Below are 19,057 nucleotides of genomic sequence, written 5' to 3'. Positions count from 1 at the left end.
GTAACATCGGTGATAGTGAGTGAAAAGCCCACATCTCTTCGAGAATGTGGCTGGCGAGGTGAGGGCGTGCTCCGACGCGCTCCGACGCGCTCACTGCGGGTAAAAAAGAAAAGGACACCCCACCTATCCCTGAATACGTGCTCGCCACCCTCCAGTCTTTCCCTTTCTCGCTTTTGCGTGCACGCACCTAAACACGTCCGCCCCCCTGTCACTACTCTCGTCCCTCTCTGACCCACAGTCAGTCGCACACATTTATACACATGCATGCGGGTGGACGGCGGATTCTGAAATCTCCGTGAAGATGGTGGTACCGGGGCTGTTTTTTTAACTGTGCTTAGATAGCTCACATAACGCTTTACAGCGGTATCCATTGTGCCTCTTCTGGAAAGAAAGACCGGTGAATGGCCAGACAACGGGGAATAGAAGAACATCTCAAAGGGATAGAGAGGATCGGACGGGAAGTGCGTTTAAATAGCGAAACCCGCAAATCTGCCTTGAATACAATTGAAGTATTTGGACAGAAGAAACAGACGTCTGCTTCTTCATGCAATTGAGTTAAAGTGGGGGATCAAGGAGCCGCTTGTCTGTTCAGGGAGGACTCGGTGTCCGGGGGATACGAGGAAGGGAGAAAGATGGTAATTAGCCCATATTCTCCACTTGCTATTCGTCTGCGACTCAATGGGAAGAATAGTGGCGTGGGAAAAGTTTCCATCAAACGAGCAAAGGAGGACGGAAAGGGGCTACATACAACCAAGACTGGCTTCCGCCGTGGCCCTGTATGGATGGCAGACTGAAGTTTACTGACAATTCAATTGCCGGTCACTCGTGGAATTATGGGAGAAATCAGTGCCAGTTATCAGGAAATTCAAATAAATGTTATGTTGACTTGACTGTTCTTGTATTATCAAAACAATATTTACTCAACACAGACTGAGCATGGGATGGATCCAATAAAGTAGGTATTTGCGCGTGTAGGCTTACACTTGATCTCCAATTCAATTGTAGGTCTACTACATTTTGCAGCTTTTTGCTCTGCCAACTTGTCCTCTTAAAATTGCCCACTTCTGTCAGCGTGGATCCCCGGGAATTGGAGGCGCAGCTTTGGAAATTCCGGAGAGGGACCTCAGGAAAGGACGTGGCTCCATCCATGGAAATACTTACGAATAGGCCTTTCCCAATCACAGCAAGAGCATGTGGGTAAAGAAGGATAATGGGCATTAGACGTCAGTGTTTGTTTTCTCTTTCTTGTTTATGGGAAGACATTTCCGCCTTAAATAACCCAGCACATGTCAAACACTAGTTCCGTAACTGTGGCTTTTCTTGCAATGCCTTTACAACGACGGTGCTTGGGTTCATTTGGGGAATATGGGATAAAGTTCTATACACACTAAGTGTTCACGCGTGAAGTTTGAAATTATTATTTTTCTCATATATCACTGTAAATTGGAAGCAATTTCTGAATGCATTATAGTCTACTTGCTTAAAAGCATTACCATGTAATATAGAACATATAAGAGAGGACAGGCAGGAGGCTACAGTTCTGTAGAGACAAATATAAATGCAGACGGGATCTAAAATCAATGGAGGATTATTTTGACAGTGCATGTACAAAGAATGGCTATGCAGGCAGCCAAGTAGTGAGAGCATGAAGGAATTTGATCCAGGTTTCAGTTGTCATTATCTGAAGAATTTGTCCCAATATACCAGTAGTCTACAGTCGGCTATTTAGTCAGGGGAGAGCCTTGGAAATACTACTGAAATGCTACTGAATACTACTAAAGTAGTATTACACAACTAGGTTTCTACAGTCAACATAATTATGTTATGTAAGATTTTGACTTCTCCCCAAATCTTTTTCAATGAGTCAAAAACAGTTGTCAGTACTTGGACTGGAACAGAATGAACTGTGCCGACACAAGTGCGTCAAAACAGAGGGGAAGGTATAAGAATGTGAGTATTGACGTCATGAGGGGCAATAATTAACAGATCAAAATTCAGTACAGGCTAACTGTCAGACTTTTTCTCTGGAGATGTTTTCTGTTAGTGCATAATTTATTTGTTCTAGTCTAGAGGGTACCACACTCAATACATTCATAGCCTACATTGCCTTGCAAAATAGCAAATCGAATTTCTGTTAGATTAAAAAGCAACATGGCATCCCCCCAACATCAGCAGCTGCTGCCTCACAACACAGAGGTGAGCTGTGACTCAAGCGGCGAGGGCAGCGTCTCCGTGAGGATCAGCAGTAGTGTCAAACACAAGCACGGAGGAGGAGCCGGGGCGCTGGGTGGCATGGGAGGAGGCTTCATGGGGAGTGGGTCCAAACACTGCAAGTACAGCATCTCCTCTAGCTGCAGCTCGGGAGAGTCCGGGGTTCTCAGGCCCGTGGTTAAGGGGCTGCGAACCCAGAGGAAGATGCCCCAGCTGTTCGAAAGGTCTGCGGGGCACTTCTGGGACCCAAAGTTTGACTCTCCCATCCTGGAGGAGGCATGCAGGGAGAGGTGCTTTCCCCAGACCCAGCGGAGGTTCCGCTACGTCCTCTTCTACCTGTTCGCCGCCAGCCTCCTCTGGGGGGTGTACTTCAGTGCCAACCCCGACCGGTGTGACCGAACTGCCTTCCTCGTCCCCACCGCCTGCTTCCTCCTCTTCTGCCTCCTCCTCTTCCTTTTGACGTTCACAAGGATCTACGTCCGCTGCTACAACCAGGCGTCACTGCTGCTCATCGTGGTGACTTTTGCCCTCACCCTGGCACCCCAGATCCAGACAGCCGGCTTCAGGGACCTGGAGACCCTCCCTCCTGAGGATGTGGTGGAGGATGTGGGGGACTTCAGTGGCATGGAGCCCAGAAATGTGACCTTCAACCGGGACTTACCCACGGGCAGCGCCTGCCTATCTCCAGTAGGGACCTTCTCCCTGGGCATGGAGGTGCTGCTGCTACTCTACAGCGTCCTCCACGTCCGACTCTATGCCTCGGTGCTACTGGGACTTCTCTACTCTGTGCTCTTCGAGGCTCTGGGATGGCTTCACCTCACCCAGGCTGCTGGGGATGGTTGGAGCCAGGCCATGGAGGGGTCTGACTGGGACACTCTACGCTGGCTGGGGCCAGCCAAAGCTTTGCTCCACCTGTGCGCCCATGCCATCGGCATCCACCTTTTCATCATGTCTGAGGTGCGATCGCGAAGTACCTTCCTCAAGGTGGGCCAGGCCATCATGCACGGCAAGGACCTGGAGGTGGAGAAGGCGCTGAAAGAACGCATGATCCACTCGGTGATGCCTCGGAGGGTGGCCGACGACCTGATGAAGCAGGGCGACGAGGAAGGCTTGGCGGGCGGGAGCTCGGCCAAGCGCTACTCCAGCAGCGGCGCGGCGGCCGTCATCTCCAGTCCCAAGAACAACAAGAGGAATAAGACCTCAATCCCGAGAGGCCAGATCATCTTCAGACCCTTCAACATGAAGCGCATGGAGCCCGTCAGCATCCTCTTCGCGGATATCGTAGGCTTCACCAAGATGTCTGCCAACAAGTCGGCCCACGCCTTGGTGGGGCTCCTCAATGACCTCTTTGGACGTTTTGACCGGCTGTGTGAGCTGACGTGCTGTGAGAAGATAAGCACCCTCGGGGACTGCTACTACTGCGTGGCAGGCTGCCCTGAACCTCGGGCTGACCATGCCTACTGCTGCGTAGAGATGGGGCTGGGCATGATCCAAGCCATCGAACAGTTCTGCCAGGAGAAGAGCGAGATGGTTAACATGAGGGTGGGCGTCCACACGGGCACTGTCCTGTGCGGTATCCTCGGGATGAAGCGATTTAAGTTCGACGTGTGGTCCAACGACGTGAACCTGGCCAATTTGATGGAGCAACTGGGCGTGGCCGGGAAGGTGCACCTATCAGAGGCCACCGCCAACTTTTTGGATGACCGGTACCAGCGGGAGAACGGACGGGTCACTGAGAGGGTTGGACAGAGCGTGGTGGCGGACCAGCTGAAAGGTACGTGACCAGCTGGTTGCAAGGCGGGGATTGCACATCTGTGGGAATGGGTTGTGATTTATGTGATTGCTTTCAGTGGTGGAAAAAGTACCCAAATGTCATACTTGAGTAAAAGTAAAGGCACCTTAATAGAAAATTACTCAAGTCACCCAGTAAAATACTACTTGAGTAAGTCTAAAAGTATTTGGTTTTAAATATACTTAAGTATCAAAAGTAAAAGTATAAATCATTTCACATTCTATATATTAAGCAAACCAGACAGCACGTTTTGGCTAGCCAGGGGAACATACTAACACTCAGACATTTACAAATGACGCATGTGTGTTTGGTGAGTCCGCCAGATCAGAGTCAGTAGGAATGACCCGGGCTTTTCTCTTGGTAAGTGAGTGAATTGGACAGTTTCACTGTCCTGCTAAGTATTCAAAATGTAACGAGTACTTTTTGGGTGTCAGCGAAACTGTACAGACTAAAAACTACATCATTTAAAAAAATGTATGTAGTGAAGTATAAGTTGTCACAAATGTTAATGGTGAAGCACAGAAACCCCAAAAAACGACTTAAGTAGTACTTGAAAGTACTTTTCCTTAAGCGTTCCAGTATTGCCTGGCTGTCAGGAGTTAAGCACAGATTGAGATGTTTTAGTGATGGCTAAATGTGACATGATATCCAGTCTTGTGTATTTGTTTAGCATGGCATGGAGAGAGTCAGAAGCAGTATTGATATTGATCTCTCTATGCAGTGGAACATTTTAACATATGCTGGGACTTTTCTTGTTCTGCCTTACTGATGGCCTCTCTATCAAATAAAATGTTATTTGTCACATGCACCGAATACAACAGGTGTAGCCTTTACCATGAAATGCTGACTTACAAGCCCTTAACCAACAATGCAGTTTAAGAAATAGAGTTAAGAAAATATTTACTGAATAAACTAAAGTAAAAAAATGTAATCAAAAGGTAACACAAGGAAATGACATAACAACAACGAGTCAATGTACAGGGGGTACCGGTACCGAGTCAACGTGCAGGGGGTACCGGTACCGAGGCAACGTACAGGGGGTATCGGTACCGAGGCAACGTACAGGGGGTACCGGTACCGAGGCAACGTACAGGGGGTACCGGTACCGAGTCAACGTGCAGGGGGTACCGGTACCGAGGCAACGTACAGGGGGCACCGGTACCGAGTCAACGTACAGGGGGTACCGGTACCGAGTCAACGTGCAGGGGGTACCGGTACCGAGTCAACGTGCAGGGGGTACCGGTACCGAGGCAACGTACAGGGGGCACCGGTACCGAGTCAACGTACAGGGGGTACCGGTACCGAGTCAACGTACAGGGGGTACCGGTACCGAGTCAACGTACAGGGGGTACCGGTACCGAGGCAACGTACAGGGGGTACCGGTACCGAGGCAACGTACAGGGGGTACCGGTACCGAGGCAACGTACAGGGGGTACCGGTACCGAGGCAACGTACAGGGGGCACCGGTACCGAGGCAACGTGCAGGGGGTACCGGTACCGAGTCAATGTGCAGGGGGTACTGGTACCGAGTCAATGTGCAGGGGGCACCGGTACCGAGGCAACGTGCAGGGGGTACCGGTACCGAGTCAATGTGCAGGGGGTACCGGTACCGAGTCAATGTGCAGGGGGTACCGGTACAGAGTCAATGTGCAGGGGGTACCGGTTAGTCGAGGTCATTTGACGGTAGGGGTAAAGTGACTATGCATGGATAATAAAAGGCGAGTAGCAGCAGTGTAGAACAAAGGTGTGGGGGGGTCAATGTCAATAGTCTGGGTGACCATTTGATTAATTGTAATCTATCGGTCCTCTACTGATGCAGCAAGGTCACCTAACGGCAGCAGTAATAAGGACAGTACGGCTGTTCATTTTCACTTAGTAAACCTATGTGGTTTTAATGAAAACACCTTTATGCTGTGTTGTTTATGTGCTGCAGTACGGTGCACCCATTTCTGCTCTGAATGAGAGCTTTATACAGGGCCAGTCGGGACACTACATCAAAGGGGATTGGTGGTTCCCTCTTTGTTGTCCGTGATTGCAAGACACATTGGGCCTGGCACTGGTCAAGGTCAGCACCTGTTTCACAGTGTCATATGTCATACGTTGGGGACATCAGGGACAGGGGGGTTCAGTCTGTTGGGAGGTGCCCTTTGTGGCTGACTGGGTGTTGGTTTTATCTGACACTGAACCACAAACAGACTGTTGTACCCCTCTGTCCCCCATCCTCCCCCTTATTTCTGTTCCCTGTTCAGTTATATTGCCTGCCTGCCTGTCTGCCACCCAGACGTCATCCTCAATGTGACCCTGTTCTCTTACCCTGGCTCTGAACCTCCAAGGGATTGTCTTACCTTAGTGAGACAATTTCCTTAGGGGGACCTCTTAAGGCTAGGCAGAATACTGCCCCCTTTGGAGGAATTGCGTGCCCATAGTAAACTGAAAAAAAATCTGTCCAAAATTGCTAATATATGCATATAATAATTATTATTGGATAGAAAACACTCTAAAGCTTCTAAAACCGTTGGAATTATGTCTGTAAGTATAGCAGAACTCACAGGGCAGGCATTCTTCCAAACTAGTTTTGGGATCATGAAAGTTGGGGCAACTTTGACGTGATCGCCCCCACCCTTCCCAACCAGCTATGGATCTGGGGACACTTTCTATGTCTTCCACTAGATGTCCTCATTCAGTAGAGCGTTTAATCGTTCAAATCCCGCGAGTTTTGGCCCTATGGGAGTGAATTGAGTGCGTGTCGCGAGAAAATACCTGTGCGTTAGGGCGCGAATTGGTTACATTCATTCCTTTGTTCCAGCACTCCGGAGGAGAACTAACAATGACCGGTTGAATTGAAAATTGTTTTGTACGTTTAGAACATCCTAAAGCTTGATTCTGCACTTAGTTTGACCTGTTTAGTCGACATATAATATGTAATTTTGAAGTTTTGATGCGCAACTTTTCGGGACCAGAGGACATTTTGGGTGCATTTCAGCTGATATTGTTAGCAGATGCTAATACAAAGACACAAGACTTGAAACCAAACGATGTTTTGGGTAAGTATGAACCCTTCCAGTACATTCTGAACGAAGACCATCAAAGGTAAGGGAATATTTATGCTGAAATTGTGTGTTTCTGTTGACTCCAACATAGCGGAGAAATATTGCTTATGTCTGAGCGCCGTCTCAGACTATTGAATAGTGAGTGATTTCTGTAACGTTAAAAAGAAATGTAACAAAGCGATTGCATTAAGAAGCAGTGTATCTTTCTAACTATATGTAGAACATGTATATTTAGTCAAAGTTTATGATGTCTATTTACGTTATCTTGTGGCGCTATCTATATTTTCTGCTGACATTTTTCAGTATTTTCTGAACATGAATTCAATGTAAATGGACATTTATGGATATAAATGGCATATTATTGAAAAAAAAAATGTACTGTGTAACATGTCCTATTACTGTCATCTGATGAAGATTTTCAAAAGGTTAGTGAATGATTTATTTTTTAATCCTGCTTTAATAATTTTATATTTTCTGGGACAAAATGGCTGCCTCTTGTCTTGGTTTCGGTGGTGGTCTAATATAAATACGTGGTGTGTTTTCGCCGTAAAACATTTAAAAAATCTGACATGCTGGGTAGATGAACAAGGTGTTTATCTTTCATTTGAGGTATTGGACTTGTTAATGTGTGGAGGTTAAATATTTCTAAGAATATTTTTGCGTTCCATGCGCCACTTTCCAGCTGAACGTGGGAGGGGTCGTTCCCAAAAGGGAACCCTCACCCGTCAACAGGCTGGGGAGACACTATAGACCCAAACTGTTACAGCCCTATATCTATCCTACCCTGCCTTTCTAAAGTCTTCAAATCCCACTGTACCTTCTCCGCTATGCAATCTGGTTTCCACGAGGGTCATGGGTGCACCTCAGGCACATTCAAGGTCCTAAACGATATCATAACCACCATCAATAAAAGACAAGACTGTGCAGCCGTCTTCATCGACTTGGCCAAGGCATTCGACTCTGGCAAACACCCCATTCTTTTCAGCAGACTCAACAGCCTTTGTTTCTCAAGTAACTGCCTCGCCCGGTTCACCAACTACTTGTCAGATAGAGTTCAGTGTGTCAAATCATAGGGCCTGTTGTCCGGACCTCTGGCAGTCTCTATGGGGGTGCCACAGGCTTCAATTTTAGCAATTTTCTTCAACCGATCGCCGCCCGCACCTGCCCACCCGTCTAGCATCACTACACTGGACGGTTCTGACTTACAATATGTGGACAACTACAAATACCTAGATGTCTGGTTAGACTGTAAACTCTCCTTCCAGACTCACGTTAAGCATCTCCAATCCAAATTTAAATCTAGAATCGGATTCCTATTCCACAACAAAGCATCCTTCACTCATGCTGCCAAACATACCCTCGTAAAACTGACTATCCTACCGATCCTTGACTTCGGCGATGTCATTTACAAAATAGCCTCCAACACTCTACTCAGCAAATTGGATGTAGTCTATCACAGTGCCATCCGTTTTGTTACTAAAGCCCCTTATACCACCCACCACTGCGACCTGCATGCTCTTGTTGACTGGCCCTCGCTTCATATTCATCGCCAAAACCACTGGCTCCAGGTCATCTATAAGTCTTTGCTAGGTAAAGCCATGCCTTATCTCAGCTCACTGGTCACCATAGCAGCACCCACCCGTAGCAGGTATATTTCACGGGTCATCCCCGAAGCCAACTCGTCCTTTGGCCGCCTTTCCTTCCAGTTCTCTGCTGCCAATGACTGGAACGAATTGCAAAAATCACTGAAGCTGGAGTCTTATCTCCCTCACTAAATTTAAGCATCGGCTGTCAGAGCAGCTTACCGATCATTGCACCTGTACACAGCCCATCTGTAAATAGCCCACCCAACTACCTCATTCCCATATTGTTATTTTTTTGTTTGTTGCTACATTGCACCCCAGTATCTCTACTTGCACATTAATCTTCTGCACTATCCATCACTCCAGTGTTTAATTGCTAAATTGTAATTATTTCGCCACTATGGCCTATTTATTGCCTTACCTCCCTAATCTTACTACATTTGCACACACTGTATATATATTTTTCTATTGGGTTATTGACTGTACGTTTGTTTATTCCATGTGTAACTCTGTTGTTTGTGTCGCACTGCTTTGCTTTATCTTGGCCAGGTCGCAGTTGTAAATGAGAACTTGTTCTCAACTGGCCTACCTGGTTAAATAAAGGTGAAATAGAAATAAATAAATACGTGCAACTATTTATGTAACAGCTTTTCTTTATAAATGGAGATGTCAGCAATTTACAGTGCATCTGCTCCGCCTCGTTTCAGCCTCTCTCTCCGTCTCCATTATCTCTCTCTCTCTCTCTCTCTCCGTTTCCTTTTCACGCTCTCTATTCCTCACACTGTCCCGCTCTCCCTGCTAAATCACATAACCCCAGAGAGACCAGTAATTCACTTTTATTTGATGCTTTTATGCAAATACCTCTGATGGAACTAAAACTCTGGCTTAATGGCTCTTTTCATCACCTGGAGAATCAGTACATTATCACCTAGCAGTAATGAAGTTATGGTGCCAAACGTAGCTGTGTTTGAAAGGCTGAGGGATTGAACCGCCACTAAAATGAAAATCCCCTTTATTCTGCTTCGCTCTCCAGCCATAGCAGTATCAGAGGCTCACACCACACAACTGTCATTGTGGGCAATGATAGGACCTACCATGTTTTGATTCAGTGAGATTGTTGTTGGTGTGTCGTGGAGTCATGTATATCATGAATATGTGGAACTACCAGTATTATTTTACCTTGATTTAACTTTGCAAGTCAGTTAAGAACAAATTCTTATTTTCAATGATGGCCTAGGAACAGTGGGTTAACTGCCTGTTCAGGGGCAGAACGACAGATTTGTGCGTTGTCAGCTCGGGGATTTGATTTTGCAACCTTTCGGTCCAACGCTCTAACCACTAGGCTACGCTTCCGCCCCATACTCTACCAGTATACTCTATCAATATACTCTGCAGTGTATAGTCAGGGTTTTCAGGTCAAAAGGACGAGTCACCTCGCTCATTCCCACGACCCTGCGTCCCACATGCAAGGGGAAAGTCCCCTTCACAGCTAGTAGGTAGATGCTATGCTGGCTGACTTGTGTGTCACATCTCATCATTTTTAGAAGCTGGGCGAGGAACTCTGCAGAACGAAACATTGGGGCCTTCACATATATACATTAGGGGAAAGTCCTTTCCCAGCTCGTAGGTAGATGCTGGTTTGGCTGACCTGGGTAGTAAAGAAATGAACAATGTCATGCAGTACATCACATGATTCCGAGCTTCTGGCTGAGACACTGCAGAAAGAAATACTGAGATTCTTATTCCAACTTTAATAGTGACAACGTTTTGGTATAAGGAAGGACTATATATCGTGCATGCCTTTTTTTGTGTCTCTAGGCCTATGTTGGATCACAGTGGAGCCAATCAGGGTAAATGCCTGTGTGTGATTCCAGAGCATGAAGACAATCAGAGCATTGTCATAGTATTATAACAGCATGGCAGCGGCTGGTGGCGGGGGCTGGTGGCGGCGGGCTGGTGGCGGGGGGCTGGTGGCGGGGGCTGACGGCGGGCTGGTGGCGGGGGCTGACGCCTCAGCAGGTGCAGCTGGTCAGCTGTAAATGATGGATGATGGCGGGAAGGAATGAAGATTCTTCTCTGTCAGAGACACCACCGCTCCCGTTTGTCAGGCAGCCCCTGGAGTGTCTTTAGTAGGCCACACACACACACACACCAGCAGGCGTGAAAAAGACCTGAAACCCAACGATGGTTGAATTTTTTATGGAGTGGTCGGGCCCGTTATGCTCTCTCCATCTGAGGGAAAATGGTGTCTTTTAACGGGTCCCCAGGCGCCTGTCCAAGACCGTCTGTGTAGTGTTGGTTTCCCTTCTCCAATCTCTCCCTCCCTCCCTTCATCTATCTCTCATCCATCTCTCTCTCTCTCCCTCCCTCCCTTCATCTATCTCTCATCCATCTGTCCCTCTCCATTCTCACTACCTCTGCTTTTCTCTCCCTCCCCCCTCTCTCACTCCCCCCCCACCTCCCCTCTCTCCTTCTTCCTCATCCTCTCACCGATACTGTCTGTTAGGGCCATTTCACACTGCATCTTTGATGTGTGGGCGTGTTGCTCTATGTGTGACTTTACCATCATTCCATTTCTCAACACCATGACTCATGGTTACAGTCAGGTCATTGTAACATTGCGTAGTGAGAACAAACCTTCAAGATTTGTGTACTTTAGTCAGCATATATAGTGTGCCAAGTTGCCTGCCTCAGTCTATACACTGCACAGCTATAGCAGCAGTCTCTGTCTATACACTGCACAGCTATAGCAGCAGTCTCTGTCTATACACTGCACAGCTATAGCAGCAGTCTCTGTCTATACATTGCACAGCTATAGCAGCAGTCTCTGTCTACACTGCACAGCTATAGCAGCAGTCTCTGTCTACACTGCACAGCTATAGCAGCAGTCTCTGTCTATACACTGCACAGCTATAGCAGCAGTCTCTGTCTACACTGCACAGCTATAGCAGCAGTCTCTGTCTACACTGCACAGCTATAGCAGCAGTCTCTGTCTATACACTGCACAGCTATAGCAGCAGTCTCTGTCTATACACTGCACAGCTATAGCAGCAGTCTCTGTCTATACACTGCACAGCTATAGCAGCAGTCTCTGTCTACACACTGCACAGCTATAGCAGCAGTCTCTGTCTACACTGCACAGCTATAGCAGCAGTCTCTGTCTACACTGCACAGCTATGCAGCAGTCTCTGTCTATACACTGCACAGCTATAGCAGCAGTCTCTGTCTATACACTGCACAGCTATAGCAGCAGTCTCTGTCTATACACTGCACAGCTATAGCAGCAGTCTCTGTCTATACATTGCACAGCTATAGCAGCAGTCTCTGTCTATACATTGCACAGCTATAGCAGCAGTCTCTGTCTATACATTGCACAGCTATAGCAGCAGTCTCTGTCTATACATTGCACAGCTATGCAGCAGTCTCTGTCTACACTGCACAGCTATAGCAGCAGTCTCTGTCTATACACTGCACAGCTATAGCAGCAGTCTCTGTCTATACACTGCACAGCTATAGCAGCAGTCTCTGTCTATACATTGCACAGCTATGCAGCAGTCTCTGTCTACACTGCACAGCTATAGCAGCAGTCTCTGTCTACACTGCACAGCTATAGCAGCAGTCTCTGTCTACACTGCACAGCTATAGCAGCAGTCTCTGTCTATACACTGCACAGCTATAGCAGCAGTCTCTGTCTATACATTGCACAGCTATAGTAGCAGTCTCTGTCTATACATTGCACAGCTATAGCAGCAGTCTCTGTCTATACATTGCACAGCTATAGTAGCAGTCTCTGTCTATACATTGCACAGCTATAGCAGCAGTCTCTGTCTACACTGCACAGCTATGCAGCAGTCTCTGTCTACACTGCACAGCTATAGCAGCAGTCTCTGTCTACACTGCACAGCTATGCAGCAGTCTCTGTCTATACACTGCACAGCTATGCAGCAGTCTCTGTCTACACTGCACAGCTATAGCAGCAGTCTCTGTCTACACTGCACAGCTATGCAGCAGTCTCTGTCTATACACTGCACAGCTATAGCAGCAGTCTCTGTCTATACACTGCACAGCTATAGCAGCAGTCTTCAGCCAAGGAGTCAGCGTGTTATGAGCTTGCCAGGTGAGTAATAAGGCTATATTTCCATTTTAGTGTATTTAGCAGACATTTTTATCCAGAGTGACTTACAGGAACAATTAGGGGTCAAGGGCACAATGACAGATTTGTCACCTAGTCGGCTCGTGAATTCTAAATAGCAACCTTTCGGTTACTGGCCCAACGCCCTTAACCAATAGGCTACCATAAGTGCCCTTTACTTAACAGCCAGAGGAAGAAATGATTTACAGCGCAACATTTCTCGCTCGTTAATTAGATTCACGAGGACGAACGCGTCTGCCCTCACCACTCTCCCTTTTTTTCCCGCCTCAGGTTAAATGTGCCGTTTCCACTCCTCTGACTCCACCCTCCTCCCCCTCTTCGCTCCTCCCCCTCCTCCCCCTCGCCTCCCTTCCCTCCATGATGTATTCAGTTCACTTCCCAAGATGTATCCTGTCCTTGTACTTTTTCTTGGCCCGCTGAGAGAGCTAGCTGTCAGGAGGAGAGAGTTGTGCTTGTTCGCTGTGAAAAATCTTCCCCACTGTCTTAGCGTACATAAGCTACAGTAAGTCATGGTGGGAGGGTGTGGATTCTGGCAGGGTCGGAGCTCTTTGCTCGCCCAGCTGTGGGAGTAAATGGCTTTGACCCAGACACTAATTGTTGTGCCACTGCCCTCCCTCCATGGTCTTGATGTTCTTTTGAGTTAGTTAATGTCTCACTCTTGGTGTTCAGGACCTTCAACGCATTTTAACAGGCCAAGATTGTATTCAAGCCTTTTTTTAAATCTATAACTGGGTCTTTTTCCCCTTTGGCACTGCTAAGCCAGGCCGAGCTGTAGGCCTACTGGGCTGGACTGGTTACGCATCCATCATAGTTGCTGGAACTGTGCTGGAAAGCACAATGTGAAAATAAAATATCCAAGCCAACCAGTTCAGGACGGCTCTATAGTCTAAAGTGTAAATCAGGCTTTTCATTACACACATGCTTAAACACACTGGTGTCTGACCTACTGTACCAGTCAAAAGTTTGGACAAACCAACTCATTCAACGGTTTTTCTTTATTTTTTATTATTTTCTACATTGTAGAATAATAGTGAAGATATCAAAACTATGAAATAACACATATGGAATCATGTAGTAACCAAAAAAGTGTTAAACAAATCTAAATATATTTTAGATTTTTCAAAGTAGCCACCCTTTGCCTTGATGACAGCTTTGCACACTCTTGGCATTTTCTCAACCAGCTTCACCTGGAATGTTTTTCCAACAGTCTTGAAGGAGTTCCCACATATGCTGAGCACTTGTTGGCTGCTTTTCCTTCACTTTGTGGTCCAATTCATCCCAAACCATCTCAATTGAGTTGAGGTTGGGTGATTGTGGAGGCCAGGTCATCTGATGCAGGACTCCATCACTCTCATTCTTGGTCAATTAGTCCTTACACAGCCTGGAGGTGTGTTGGGTCATTGTCCTGTTGAAAAACACATTATATAGTCCCACTAAGCACAAACCAGATGGGATGGCGTCTCGCTGCATAATGCTGTGGTCACCATGCTGGTTAAGTGTGCTTGGAATTCTAAATAAATCACTGACAGTGTCACCAGCAAAGCACCATCACAAGTCCTCCTCCATGCTTCATGGTGGGAACCACACATGCGGAGATCATCTGTTCACCTGCTCTGCGTCTCATAAAGACAAAGTGGTTAAAACCAAAAATCTCAAATTTCCACCGGTTTAACACAGGTTTAATGTCCATTGCTCATGTTTCTTGGCCCAAGAAACTTGGTCCTTTAGGTTTTTTTTGCAGCAATTCGACCACGAAGGCCTGATTCATGCAGTATGCAGTCTCCTCTGAACAGTTGATTTTGAGATGTGTCTGTTACTTGAACTATGTCAAGCATTTATTTAGGCTGCAATTTCTGAGGCTGGTAACTCTAATGAACTTATCTGGGTCTTCCTTTCCTGTGGCGGTCCTCATGAGAGCCAGTTTCATCATAGTGCTTGATGGTTTTTGCGACTGCACTTGAAGAAACTTGCATGAAAGTAATGATAGACTGTCATTTCTCTTTGATTATTTGAGCTAGTCTTGCCATAATATGGACTTGGTCTTTTACCAAATAGGTCTATCTTCTGTATACCACTCCTACCTTGTCACACCACAACTGATTGGTTCAAACACATTAAGAAGGAAAGAAATTCCACAAATTAACTTTTAAGAAGGCACACCTGTTAATTGAAATGTATTCCAGGTGCATACCTTACGAAGCTGGTTGAGAGAATGCCAAGAATGTGCAAAGCTGTCATCAAGGCAAAGGGTGGCTACTTTGAAGAATCACAGATATAAAATCTATACACTTTTTGGTTACTACATGATTCCATGTGTTATTTCATAGTTTTGATGTCTTTACTATTATTCTACAATGTAGAAAATAGTACAAATAAAGAAACAACCTTGAATGAGTAGGTGTGCCCAAACTTTCGACTGGTACTGTAACTGTTTACAATTTATTGTTGTGTTTGTAGCCTCTGGCTGAGTGCCAAATAGTTAAATGTCACAGGTGCATCCTGTTAAGGATGAGCTAGCCAGTCCCTAAGTGACGCTCTAATAATAGCCATTCTGCATCTGCTTGTGTCTGTCTACATGGTGCTAATAAGTCATTTTGACATTGTTTTTAAGTCTTACATTTCCTTCACTAAAATTGCTGACTGTATGCAGAATGCCTTGTGAGTTAGTTGAGATGAGAATACAGTCTTAGCAGAGGAAGCCTAGGCTTAAACAGTGAAGATGACAGGTCTGACTCTGAATCGTTGGGGAAGTGGCTGTGTCTGAAGGAACGCAGTATCGTCTGTACTGCTGATTAGATTTAAAAGGGGCGTCAGGTAGTCTAAGAGCGTTGGGCCTGTGGTAGAATTACAACATTATGTTAATCACATTACTTTTATATTAAAATGTATTCCTATATTAGTACATCCACACTGTCTGTTTTAGAACTGTCGTGGCTGTGTGTACTGAGACGAGCCTCTGAGATTCTAACGCTGATAGTCGATTTACGATGGCTTGGTGATAAGACAACATTCCATTGACGTGAACGTTCGGTTAAGGCAGCCTCCTGCACCTCTCTGATTCAGAGAGGTTAAATGCGGAAGATACATTTCGGTTGAAGTCATTCAGTTGTACAACTGACTAGGTATCCCCCTTTCCCCTTCTATCCCTGACAAGAGCAGTCAGTGAGCACCTCTTCAGAAGTGGCTTTTTGATCTCTGCGTACCTCTCTCCCCCTGTCTCTGTGTGGTCCTAGTCTAGTGTCTGTCTGTCTGCCAGCTTGTCTATCCGTCCGCCCGTCCGTCTGCAATGTTTGCCCGGCCCCCTGTTGTCCCTATCTCAGTGGAAATGGGAGCTATTTTGGGCTCTCACCCTGCAAATTACCTGGCTGTGTCCATCCTGTCTTGGTGACTAATTCAGAGCGATGGCACCTGCAGAACATCACGCTATAGTTGGAGCTAAATGTCAGCATCGTAGAAATAGAGTTACTAGAATGGGCACCCCCTTTCAAGTCAATGAGACCATGATAGGTGGACTAGTAATTCTATTTCTACAGTTTGTATGGCTCTCTTTAGTCTGTTTTAGATGACAGAATTCAGGTGACAGAATTCCAGCGCTCGGACAAGAGCTGGTTATGCTGCTTTTAAGTGGATGGATCATATTATTATATCATATTCTTGTTGAATGTAGAACCCTGACTGTCACGACTTCCGCTGAAGTTGGTCCCTCTTCTTGTTCGGGCGGCGTTCGGTGGTCGACGTCACCGGCCTTCTAGCCATCGCTGATCCTCTTTTCATTTTCCATTGGTTTTGTCTTGTCTTCCATCACACCTGGTTCCAATCCCATCAATTACATGTTGTGTATTTACCCCTCTGTTCCCCCTCATGTCCTTGTGGGTGATTGTTTATTGTAAGTGTTTGTGCTCGTCTGTCCTGGTGTGTGTTTACCCCTCTGTTCCCCCTCATGTCCTTGTGGGTGATTGTTTATTGTAGTGTTTGTGCTCGTCTGTCCTGGTGTGTATTTACCCCTCTGTTCCCCATCATGTCCTTGTGGGTGATTGTTTATTGTAAGTGCTTCTGCTCGTCTGTCCTTGTGTGTATTTACCCCTCTGTTCCCCATCATGTCCTGGTTGGTGATTGTTTATTGTAAGTGTTTGTGCTCGTCTGTCCTGGTGTGTATTTACCCCTCTGTTCCCCATCATGTCCTTGTGGGTGATTGTTTATTGTAAGTGTTTGTGCTCGTCTGTCCTGGTGGGTGATTGTTTATTGTAAGTGTTTGTGCTCGTCTGTCCTGGTGTGTGTTGGGTTATGGACCCATTTATTATATTATTCTGTTTCCCGGTGGGTTTTTGTTAATAAACTGCGGTGTTGGAAACACAGTTATTTCTCCTGCGTCTGACTTCTCTGCCGCCAGTTCACCCCTTCCACTGACCTTCTCCAACTGTACTGCTGAGCTCAGTGGTGTACTGCTTCTGCTAGGGAGCTGGGGCGGAGACCTGGGTTCAAATACTATTCACCCCTTCCACTGACCTTCTCCAACTGTACTGCTGAGCTCAGTGGTGTACTGCTTCTACTAGGGAGCTGGGACGGAGACCTGGGTTCAAATCCTATTCACCCCTTCCACTGACCTTCTCCAACTGTACTGCTGAGCTCAGTGGTGTACTGCTTCTGCTAGGGAGCTGTGGCGTAGACCTGGGTTCAAATACTATTCACCCCTTCCACTGACCTTCTCCAACTGTACTGCTGAGCTCAGTGGTGTACTGCTTCTGCTAGGGAGCTGGGGCGGAGACCTGGGTTCAAATACTATTCACCCCTTCCACTGACCTTCTCCAACTGTACTGCTGAGCTCAGTGGTGTACTGCTTCTGCTAGGGAGCTGGGGCGGAGACCTGGGTTCAAATACTATTCACCCCTTCCACTGACCTTCTCCAACTGTACTGCTGAGCTCAGTGGTGTACTGCTTCTGCTAGGGAGCTGGGGCGTAGACCTGGGTTCAAATACTATTCAAAATCTTTCAAATACTTTGAGTGTTTGCTTTAGCCTGCCTGGAGTGTTAAATGGGTGGAGTTTGCGGTATTGGATGTATTCCTTTGGTTCCATTTTGCCAGGCAAGCTCAATCAAACACAGCAAAAATGATTTCAAATAGTATTTGAACATAGATCTGCTGGGGGAGCGTTGGATCACATCACTCTCCTCCTCTCTAGGGACATGTTAAATTAAACAGGACTGGGTAATCTTATCTACTCGAAAGTGATTCATGTTAGTAATGCTCACTTGTTACATCTTCCACACAGGCCTTGGTTGGGTCTGGCACTCTATTCCCTATATAGTGCACTGCTTTTGACCAGGGCCCATAGGGGTTTAGTCCAAATTAGAGCACTATATAAGGAATCCGCTGCCATTTGGGACGCAGACCTGGCGTTCAACACGTATTTCTCACTAAAACCCAAAACACATCAGGTCTTTGCTAATAAATGTTTATCATTAGACATGTTATTGATTCTCTATAATAGGGCTGTCATGTTGGTGTAATTTATGAAGCATTGATGTGTTCTGAGAGGGAAAAGAGGCTTTGGGGATTAGATATCACAGAGAATCGACTAGAAGACGGAGGCTTAAGACACTCAATTTGTATTCTTGTCTGTGTTATTAATCTCTCTCTATACGGTCAGGCACGCACACCGTTCACTGCTTGGTGATTGGGTAATTGATTAGCTCCATTGGAATTGATCTTGTTGGAAAGAGTGGGACCCTGGTAACTGCAAATAGTCAAGATGATGAATGTTCATGCATCCCCGCACACCAAACGGGTTGTTATTCAATTCAGCCCCAGAACAGGTAACTGTTATCGGTGAAGGCACACACACGTAGACACACACACACACACACCACCCAAGCACAATGCTACAGTAGTCTATAGTGATCCACACTACAGAGTTCTCTGCCTGCTTGTGATTCAAACAATCCTATTTACATTTTGAAGATTACTAATGCAACTACCTGTGACCTTGACAAGGAGAAATGATGCTAGCTTGGAGGTCGTTCTCAGAGAGCCCAGAGGGCGAAATGGAGCGAGGGAGGAAAAACAGGGAGGGAGGTAGAAATAGATGGAATGAGAAATGGAGCACGGCCTATTAGCAATGTATTGCTGCAGGCTGCTATGAGGCTGTCCCAGCCGAGTCCTCTGGGTCGCCGGGCAGAATATAGCAGAACCACATCTATGATCTGGCTGAGGTACTCTAACAGGGTTTCATAGTAAGGTCCAGTTAAACTGTAACCCTGTTACAGAAAC

At 46.5% G+C, this 19,057-nt stretch overlaps 1 protein-coding gene across 1 annotated transcript in view; it reads left to right on the top strand.

The window, feature by feature from the left end:
- The first annotated feature begins 216 nt into the window (after window positions 1-216).
- LOC110516720 (adenylate cyclase type 9) overlaps window positions 217-19,057 on the top strand; it is an 87,625-nt gene continuing 68,784 nt past the window's right edge. The window contains exon 1 of the mRNA XM_090194257.1: window positions 217-3,985. Coding sequence (XP_090050383.1) covers window positions 2,152-3,985 — 1,834 coding nt within the window. The 5' untranslated portion in view covers window positions 217-2,151. The remainder of the gene's footprint in view (window positions 3,986-19,057) is intronic.

This window comes from Oncorhynchus mykiss, chromosome 12 (assembly GCF_057628025.1).
Source record: "Oncorhynchus mykiss isolate SJ-2025 chromosome 12, ASM5762802v1, whole genome shotgun sequence".
Lineage (NCBI taxonomy): Eukaryota > Metazoa > Chordata > Actinopteri > Salmoniformes > Salmonidae > Oncorhynchus > Oncorhynchus mykiss.
This window is presented reverse-complemented; position numbering and strand designations above follow the sequence as displayed.